The 10,872-nt window shown below is 29.9% G+C and overlaps 1 protein-coding gene across 1 annotated transcript; it reads right to left on the bottom strand.

Annotated features, from left to right (window-relative positions):
- LOC109354067 (ethylene-responsive transcription factor ERF113-like) lies at positions 1 to 1,792 on the bottom strand. The gene is made up of 2 exons (XM_019596422.1): positions 1,408 to 1,792; positions 1 to 613 (listed from the first exon to the last, which is right to left on the bottom strand). Exons 1-2 carry the CDS (start codon positions 1,757 to 1,759, stop codon positions 48 to 50), a joined length of 918 nt encoding a protein of 305 aa, XP_019451967.1. The 5' UTR covers positions 1,760 to 1,792; the 3' UTR covers positions 1 to 47.

Below are 10,872 nucleotides of genomic sequence, written 5' to 3'. Positions count from 1 at the left end.
ATATAAAAGTCTTCTACATGATTAATCCTCAGACTAAGAGATACATACTACTGGCCTGGGTGATGATGTCTTTCTTCTTCATCATCATTTTGTTGTTGCTGCTGATTGTAGAAAGATGACAAAGAAGATGAGGATGAAGACAAATTGGTAGCAGAAAATTGTGAATTGAAAGATTGTTGTTGCTGGTTGAAAAGATGGTTGGTGTAATAAGACAATTCAGCATCATTACTAGAAAGAATCTGTGCATATTGGAACAGATTTGGGAACACTTGTTGATCAACATAATCATGTGTGGACAATGAGTTAGGATAAACATTATTAAATGATGTTGTTGCTGTTGTTTGTTCAATAGGAATAGCACTAGTAGTAGTAGTAGAAGCTGCATGAAAGGGTAAAACATTAGGGTTTCCTTGAACTATATGAGGGAAATTAAGCTTAGCTTTTGTGCCTTTGAATTTGATTGCAGCTTTATCATATGCAATGGCTGCATCTTCTGCTGTTTCAAATGTTCCAAGCCATACTCTAGCTGCTTTTTTAGGGTCACGAATTTCTGCTGCCCATTTTCCCCATGGTCTTTGTCTTACTCCTCTATAGTGTGGTTTCTTTGTCACATCTTTATCAATAGATGAAAATCATTAAAGGGATAAGCTCAAGTTAATTTCATTGAATTTAATCATTGTTCATGTCATGCACAAAAGGAATTGTGGTGTTAAGTTCAACATAAATAAGCTCTTATGTGTAGACATTTTAAGTCATCTTTAGAAGGAGTAAGACATGCATAAGGATAATTATATGATGGACAAAGATATGTTATCTTAAACCATGTTCTAAATTATGTCTCGTGTTAATGATCATAAAGTAAAAACAGAAAAATAGTCGATGTTTAACTTTTTTTATTGACATGGTATATTTTCATTAATATGGGTTTGAGACATAGTTTGAAACAACAAATTTATGTTGATACAATAGAATACAACAAGAATTTTATCACACAAAAAAGAGTATGTGGTGTCACAAATACCAACAAAAAAAAAGATTCTATGACTACTACGTCTCCACCATTTCCATTAACAGAAATTTGGAGATAGCTAAAGTATTCCTTTATGTAAAAGAAACAAAACAAAAATATAGACCTTCATGAAAAGTAACTTAATATAACGAAAGATTGGTGTTTTAAATTGTATTTTACAATTATAATTATAGTTTCAATATTTTAATTTTTGGAATTTTCATAATGGTAGTGTTACTACAATAAATGCAATATATCAATTACCATAATTTTATAGAACACCAAATAAGAGCATCAACACAACTAACCTAGTAACCTACTATAAGATAAAATTATGAAATTTTGGAAATTTAAGCAATTCAGTGAAGAAAAGCTATAACAAAATATGAGAAGCAAACCTTGTTCTAGAAGAGGTTGAGATGGGTATGAGTGAGCATAATCTTGGTTAACCATAGAAGCTGAAACAGGAAAAGTGATTATTTGTGACACATGTTGGTTCTGATTAGTGCTATTTCCCATAACTTGAGCAACAGTAGAAACCATAGCAGACATGTCAGTTTCTGAGTACCAACTAGATCCATAATCATCAAACTCATTTGTTACATCATCTTTCTCTTCAGCCTCTGATGTTTGTGAAGATAGTGGCAACTTTCCATGCTTTCTTGGATCCACTTTTACTTGTTTATGCTTAATACTAATGTTTCTTAACTTTGTTATTATTGATATGAATGCTATATTGCATATGGTCATAGTAGTACTACTTGTAGAACCTACTTATAACATCATAATCTAAGGCCGAAATCAAGGGGAGTTATAAGATTTTTTATTGATTGATTATATTATAGGTTAAAGAAGAATTCTACTTTATTCAAGAAGTTAAGTTAACTAATTTATTTATTTTTCTTCAAAACTAACAAATAAGAAATTTTACTTTGAAGTATTTTCGAATAACATTATGTGCTGCTCGTCTCAAATTAATGTTAACAATATGGAGGGTAACCCATGTTTTCTTACGGAAAAAAAATATATACAATGACAATATATGAGTTTATATCATTTATTATTTATATTTAATCATCCTTGATTATTCAAGAAAATTAATACAAATGAATAATGAAATATATACTTAAAATATATAAATATTTACACTAACAATGCGTAGATATTATACTTTTTTTTTTTTAGAAATGGGTATGGGATTGTGCATGCATGTGACCTTGGCAACCCTTATAAATATATGGAGTGCAATTTTGGATAATTTTTAACCAAACTTTATTTATCATTTAAAACATTTATTATATAGCTCCACTTAAAAAATGTATCTTGTTAAATTACATTTTATTGCTTGTTTAAGGAAAAAAATATTTAAAAATCTTGAAATGTTTAATTCTTCATTTTCTTATTAGAAACGGTGGCTTGGATCTAAATTGAAAGAATATTATGTTAGCCGGTATTCCTAACAATATAGGTCAAATATTGAAATAAAAAATCTGCATTCACAATTAGTGTATTCAAGTTATAAGCAAACTTTTGAAGTACTTTGTATGTTAACTTTTGAACTTTACTTTGTACGTCAACTTTTGAACACTCAATTTATAAGCAATGATTTTCTAACAAAGAGGTAAATATTTAATTTTCCTTATATTTTTATGACAAAAGTATTATTCCATTATATATAAAAGAATATTTTTTCTTTGCTTTTTATAGTATTTGCTTCTCCATTAACAGATGATCATTACTCCTATTTAATATTGAATATATTTATTATATTTTACATACTTTTTTTCTTTAAATACATACATCTTAAAAAATAAATTTAATTAAATGATGTACATGTAAAATATTAATAACATTCTTTAGTAAATTTATCCACCATCACTCGTTTATTTAAGAATTGTTAGCATTGAAAAAAATCAAGATAATAATTATTAAATAATATCATAACCCAGATACACCAATGAAATGGGCCATGCTAAGTCAAAATTGACTGCTGTGGGAATGCATGCTACAAACATAACAGCTTTTAAATGTTTACTAAATTCTTTCTTAGATATACGCTTTTTCTTACTAATACCACGAGTGGATCTTAGAAGCATGTAGGTGAGATGTTTAAGTAATATTCTCTTTATATATAATGTTTTTTAATTAAGAGAGTGCAAATTATGTAGTTATTATGCTTTTTGAATTATGCAAGTTGTTCACATTTAATATCTCTACTAGTTTTCTTTTTTGATAGGCTCACAACTACTTAAGTTGGTGAGGAATAAGTCTTGCATCGTCTTCCTCATTCTCCACTTATCGGCATACCTTTTTTATTTATTATTAATTGATTTTGAGATAAAACTTTAATATAATATCATACTCATGAATCAACTTATTTCCGGTTGTTATGGTCTTACAGGCCAAAATATACCCTTTGATTATGAGTCAAAAGTAATCATTTGTATGATTCGCCAGACTTTTGTTGAAAGAACATATTAGGAAACTAAGTTTCATATCACATATCTCATTCTCCTACACGTAGTTTAAATACATATTAATTTACTCATCTCATAATCAATTGGTTTCGAGATGGGACGATTCTTAGAAGCGTATAAGTGAGATGTTGACTAGTCTATAATAATAGCATATAATTATTATAAGGTGTGAAACAACACGTGAAAGGATGGTAAGGGAAGAGCACTCTTGTCGTGACTCCCACATGCAAATGCATGCGTAGACTGAAAATAAATGCCATGCAACTTGCCCTTTGCGGCTAACATGTTCTATGCAATATTGATCAATCAATTCATCAAGCACGCCGATATATACTCTTTAAAATCTTTTCATTTTGGTCTCAAACTTTTTCTTTATTTCTGATCATTGTGAATGTGAACATATCTTTACTTACTAGTTTTGTTTTGATGGGTTGGTACCTAGTTGCTACTAAAAAGATTTAATATTTATACACTGATAGTGTTTTTATAGTGTTAGTAAATCTTCATCATTCATATGTTAGCTAATGTTAACTTTCAAACAAAAGTATTATAAATCAATGATAGATGATGTGCTGTAAAAAACTTTATACTGTCAGTGCATAGATTTTAAACTCCTAAAAAAATCAATTGTTTTTTTATGTGAAATGAATACGAACGAGGTTCTACTAATCACTAATTCATTTGTGGGTAAGGAGAATAAGATCTTCAAAATAAGTTTTCTTTTGAGAGAGTGAGTGAAGGTGTTTGTTGAAATATGGTAAGAGTCATGGAAAAGAAAGCTTCTTGATGAATCAAGAAGTGTATAAAAGAAAGCTTAAAGAAAGAAGAATAAGAAACAAAGATGAATTGAATAAGAAGTGAGCCAATATGACTTATTTATACAAGAGAAAAGAAGAAAAGAAAGCTTGTAAAGCAAGTAACTAACATAAATCTAACTTGCTAATTTCTAACTTTTTAACCAACTATCATCTTCTAAAATAATATATCATATATCTTTAATATCCCCTCAAGCTGGTGAGTGAAAATTTTCACTCTCCAGCTTGAAATTGATTTGAAGTAATAACAACGCTGAACTACCCATGGCAGAAGCTATATCATAAATCGCTTAACCATTCATAGCAGAAGCTATATCTTTGCTTAACCACTATGGACAGAAGCTACCCATTTAATGCTTAACCATCCATGACAGAAATTATATCTGAGCTTAACCATCATGGACAGAAGCGAGCCTGTAAGACTGAGATTCCAACTAAGAGGAGGGGGTGAATTAGTTGACTTAAAATAATGTCCACTTTTTCTGCAAAGTCAAGAGTTAAAGTGCAGCGGAAAATATATGCAGAAAATTAATAAGTAAAATCAAAGAGATAAGGGAGAAGAGAGTACACAAATATTTTTATACTGGTTCACCTTCTTGTCCACCGAAGGCTACGTCCAGTACTCTTGCAGCACAACAGATTTTTCCACTAAAGATTATAAGTTGCAATTACAATATCTCATCCCAAGATTTCCATGTATCTTACACACTCCTTAATCTTTATTCACTTTTGGAAAACACTTTTCCAAGTGATTCTAATCCCTTTCTTATCACACCCCGTGAAAGAAAGTATTCTGCAATAATAATGAAGAATGTACAACAATGGCGGAATTGCCTTTACAAGTATGAAAGTGATGTAACTTGCAACCTAAACAACTCTTTAGTATAACTTGCAATCGATTACTCAAGTGTTCTGTCCACTGTTCATTTATTTTTGAATTAGAGTAATTAATTACAACAACTTGAGTAATCGGTTACTCAACTTTAATAACACTGGTAATCTGTTACTCAAAGACAAAAATGGATTACTTTGATCAGTTTTAAGTTGGATAACTCTTTTCTTACACTTGTAACCTATTACTTAGATGAAGTAACCCGTTACACACTATTTTTGAAAATTGTTTTAAGTATTTAAAGTGTTTCAATTTTCTTAAAAACTATTTTGAGCATTACTACTATTGTATAATTAAGAGTATAGGATAGAAGTACCTATTTAGACTTAGACTAAGAGTCTTGAATATCTTGAAGCTTGAATCTTCATTGTATTTATAAGTATTCTTCCTTTTCTTCTTTTTGGTGATGTTGGTGTCTTCATCAAAACCATGCCAATGTCAGGAGCAAGATCTTCTTCACAGAACAAACCATTGATGATGAAAGAGAGAGAACGGATCAGAATCTTGATCCTAATGTGATGCTTCTATGATGAATAGGAAAGATGGGTAAATGATGAAGAATAAGAAAATGATGTAATCTTGTATAGGACAAATTGGTCATGGTACTCCATTCTCGAAGAGCTTGAAGATATCAAGAAGCTAGCTTATGTACTTGAAAAGAATTATTGACCAAAAACAAACTCCTTTGATCTGAATTTGAAGGTCGATGAAGAAGGTGATAATGAAGAATATAGGGCCATATGTTGAAAAGAAACATCGGATGCTGAAGAACAACGCTGGAGCAATCAAAGAAATCAAGATAGTCTTGCCACATGCAGCATTGTCACCTATTGGAAGCAAAATAACCCTAATGAAGGCCATTGAGATGAAAAAGAAAGCACCACCATGTTCTTGATTGTTTAAGTTTTCCATGTAATCTTTCATGGAACCATAAGCAGAAGCTATCAAAAGATAATTATGCTCTGATCCCATGTTAAAATGGTAGAGCCATGCATGAATCTTAATAAAGCAAGAAAGAAAGAATGAGAAAATCCATGAAAAGAAAGCTTCTTGATGAATCAAGAAGTATGAGAGAAAATCATGAATAAGAAAATGCTAACTTTCTATATAGAATTAAGTTACATGGAATAAGGGAATCATCCTTTATATACTACAATGTCTAACTAATAACTAACTAGTTATTCAATTAATTAAACTCTTAATCGATTAACGAAAACAATATCACAACTAATAAACTGAAATCAACTAACAACTTTAACATCCCCCTCAAGCTGGAATGTGTCAAGCATTCCAAGATTGAAAAGATTGTGTTGAACATCACACATACTCTAATACCTCCTCTTGCTGGTGAGCGAATTTTCATCTCCCAGTCTTGAAATCTGAACGTGAAGCAATACTGACGCTTAACTACCATTTGGTAGAAGCAATTTCATCCGACGCTTAACCATCTTTTTGACATAAGCAAACCAATCATAACGGATGAAAGAGAGAAATGAGATGAACCTTAATCTTGATCCTTATATGTTGCTTCAATGAGGAAAAAGTTACACACTATAATGTTGTGTGTTTAATGAGAGATGGGTAAAGAAATTAGAGTAATAAGGAAATGAGAAATAATTGGGGGTAAATGATAAAGAATAAGAATAAATGTGAAGTAATTCTTGTTGTATTGAGAAACTGTCCAAGAATCATTTTTGTAAGGATAATTCTTACATATGCAAGAAGCAAGCAATCTGCAAAGTGCAACCGACATTCATGCATTTACATGTTTGAAGTACTCAAGGTCATCATCTTACATTGTTCATCCAATGCTATAAGTTGAGTTTCTTTCTTGGAGCAATAAGAACTCGGAAGACTACAAAATATCAGGGTGATGTTGATGAACAATAATGGATAACTGTAAATTACCTTTTCTCAATTGGGTTCTTTGACAAGGTGAATTCGATAAGAATGAAATACCAAAGGGTGGATCTTGATACATACTTTCACATGATCAATTTAGTCACCAACTTCCATATACCATCATCTAAATCATCTCTATGAACGTGAAACCAACCTTTTTTAGAGCCATGAATGAAATGTTGATTCTTTGTTGAATCTTGGAATGATAGAAGTATAAGCGGAAGCCATCAAAACAATAATTATTGCTCTGATACCATGTTGAAATATGGTAAGAGCCATGAAAAAGAAAGTTTTTTGATGAATCAAGAAGTGTATAAAAGAAAGCTTGAAGAAACTTAAAGAAAGAAGAATGAGAAAGAAAAATTAATAATATTCTCATTGGATGATTGAATTCTCATTAAAAAATTGAATAAATTGAATTGATTGAATAAGAAGTGAGCCAATATGATTTATTTATACAGGAGAAAAGAAGAAAAGAAAGCTTGTAAAGCAAGTAACTAACATAAATCTAACTTGTTAATTCCTAACTTTCTAACCAACTATCATCTTCCAAAATAACCTATCATATATCTTTAATAGTGTTATCCTTAATAGATCATTTAACGGATTAACATTTTTATACTCTCCTCCCTTTTTCAGAATTTTTTCCTTCTATAGAGATGTTTTTTGTTGACAAAATTAATTATTTATCAATTATATATTTACTTTTATTATTGTGGAGAGAGACAAAACAATAGCAAGTGAGAAGATGAATTGAGAATGGTGTAAAAGAACAAATAATAACAATTGTGCATACTCATATCTGACTTATATTTATACATGTTTGTTGAATTTGTACATAGTAATAACATTTCTTTAATCCACAAAATAATACATTGGCTAGTTATTTAAGACATTCTTGTGCAAATAGTATACTACCACAATGGCGTATATCATTTTTCAAATGTTATTCATTCTCTTTTATTTTCATCATATATAACATATGCAAATCATTGACATAGTATTTGCAAATATTATTTCACGTGTCAAATTATATATCTATAAGAATAAGTCATATTAAGTCGGTTTTGTCTTGATGGAACTTGAATTATATTTAATTGGACTTATAGTCGGTTTCAGATTCAAAAGTTAGCTCGATCAAAACATATATAGTTGATTATTAAGTCTTTAGGTATAGGGTCAAGTTTAGGTTAAAAATTAATTCGATCAACATTTAGGTTCATGCTCATGCTCCTTGTGAAGACATTTTCTAGACTTAATCTTGATATTTTTCCTTCCAAAGTTGATGAAATTTACCATGCTAAAATTCTAATACTATTTATCATCTTCCCTTGCTCTATCTATCTGTGTTATTTGTTTGGACAAGCTTTAGTGGTGAGTGCTGATTTTAAGTCAGACGGATTGAGGACAAAGTAGTCAATCTTCTTTTTTCAATATAATCTTACTTTTCTATTTGTTCACATTAAAACCAAATTTATTTGAGAAAAGGGTGTATATTTTAATAATATAAGAATTTTTTATACAACACTATGTTTTCAACGATTCATATTTAATTATCACTAACTCTAAAATATAATCAATATAAATGAATTGCAAATAATATAATTTATCTTTATAAATATTTAGCTAATAATACATCAATGTTAAACTCTATCTATTTTAGAAGAACATTGTTCCAATTATAATGCTTATTGTAGTGCTAGTGATAGGTAGTGAGCTTAGTCAGCATAGCAGGGATGTGACCCATTAATTAAAGTATGTTGGCTTCTGATAGATAGAGTTGATTATTTGGCATGGCTATACAGAAATAAAGCCAAGCCAGCAAGGTATTGATGTCCTTAGGTAGGGAAGCCTGCCCTTAAAGCTCACATAATACTAGAAGCATAACTTGAACAACTTTATTAGAAATTATTTTGTGATTTAGAACTAATGGTCCTAGATACATCTATATTATTTAGGGAATGAAGTATTTTATGATATAAGGAAATAAGTTATCTTTTCTTGTCAGTAAAATCATGACATGTGTCATGTTTTATCATTTTCTATAAAAATATTTTTAAAAATAAACAAAATAGCACACATGTCACATTTTTACTGGCTGAAGGAGATAAGTTATGTCTTGATATGAGGAATACATTATTCTCTATTATTTATCCATTATTCAATTAAATTTAAATATATTCATAAAATTAGTAGCAAATGTGTGAAATTAATCATTAATCCCAGATCATATAATAATAGGTCCAACTTTATAACTACATAGGTCAGCATGTGAAATAATAATCATAAGATTTGGACTATATTTTATTCAACACAAGAACGGTCTAAGAACGTCCAAGCCTTTGAAGCCAAAAAGACAAGATGTCAATGTAGCAACACAAATAGGATATCTCCCATGGAATCTTTATATGTTTTGGAGATCTTTATGTAATGGTTAAACTATTCATCCATAGGGGAAGTTAAAAAATATGGAAGTGAACTCGATATCATATTTTGACCCAAAACCGTAAGATTTTGAAGTTTATATTTTCATCTTAACTCATTAACTCCACACAATATGTAACTTCCTTTTCACACTGGAATACCCAACATTATATCATTGAATGCTCAATTTTAATTATCATTCTATGTTTCTTGATTGAGGTCGTTCCCGATGCAAATAATATAACAATTAAAATTGTAGTACTAAGAAGTGACTTCTAGGTCGTTTCACAAGGATTATTTTTTAAGCAAAGATTCAAATACCTTATACTCATGCACACATAGGGTTTTGTTGTTGAATGATATGAATATAAAGCAATTTCAGAAACAGTAAATAAGTAGTGTAGTAAAGCGGCTAAATTCCTTTGGTTTGTTTGTTCACAACTCAATCATTGGTTTCAAAAGATCAATTTCAGATTCTAACCATTAACTTCCTAATTTGGTGAGAATCAATTAACTAAGTGATAATCAATTCATAGTTCCGTAACATAAGCCTTTAACTAAGCGAAATCAGGATAAGCATGGAACATTAACAAATTCACACAAACTATGCGTTCAAGCACTAGAGAGTGAATCAACTAAGTGAAGATTAACTTACAAAATTTGTTTCTAAACAATAGGATAAAACAAGCCACGTTAAGAAATAGGAGAGAAGAAATCAATATACAAAAATAAAAAATGCATTAAGAACAAAACCGCAAGAATCATATCAAACAAAGTTAATTAGGAACCAAGAATCATCAATAATGGTATATTAAGGTTATGAATAATGTGTAATATATTGTTCATCGAATACCGTCACACTTAACCTTTTGTAGTCCTGGGAAAAATCAAGAAATAAGGTTATGCCAACCAATATGAACCAAAGTGAGTCATATAAGAAAATCACAAAAATCAGGAAATGCAACACCTAAAAAGATCACAAACTTCACAATGAAATCTAGGAAGTGCAAAGAAATGGGCAAAATCAAACACACAAAAGTTAAAGAATCGAATCAAGATATTCATGAACATTATCCAACCAATTCAAGTATGCAAAGAAACCAATCAAATCAAGAGGTGAGTCACAACTATGATAGAACCTCATAAGATATGCTCACTAAAGTGTTTACACTCATGTATATTAGGTTGTAAGTGGTTACACTCAAGACACTTCATGAAAACAAACACAGACACAAACATATGTTTGACAAAGACAATATAGGATAAATATGAGATATGTAGCTAAAACCAAATGGAATATAGGAGCAATAGGAAATGAGTAAAAAAATAAGTAAAAATCAACCCCAAAATAAG

The sequence above is a fragment of the Lupinus angustifolius genome, chromosome LG08, assembly GCF_001865875.1.
Source record: "Lupinus angustifolius cultivar Tanjil chromosome LG08, LupAngTanjil_v1.0, whole genome shotgun sequence".
NCBI classification, from domain to species: domain Eukaryota; kingdom Viridiplantae; phylum Streptophyta; class Magnoliopsida; order Fabales; family Fabaceae; genus Lupinus; species Lupinus angustifolius.
This window is presented reverse-complemented; position numbering and strand designations above follow the sequence as displayed.

What these genes read in the sequence shown, in the direction of transcription:
- LOC109354067 (XM_019596422.1), bottom strand. Translation starts at nt 1,759, where the DNA reads ATGACCATATGCAATATAGCATTCATATCAATAATAACAAAGTTAAGA. An exon ending in TCAACCTCTTCTAGAACAAG is followed by an intron (nt 614 to 1,407) that starts GTTTGCTTCTCA and finishes CTATTGATAAAG; the next exon opens with ATGTGACAAAGAAACCACAC.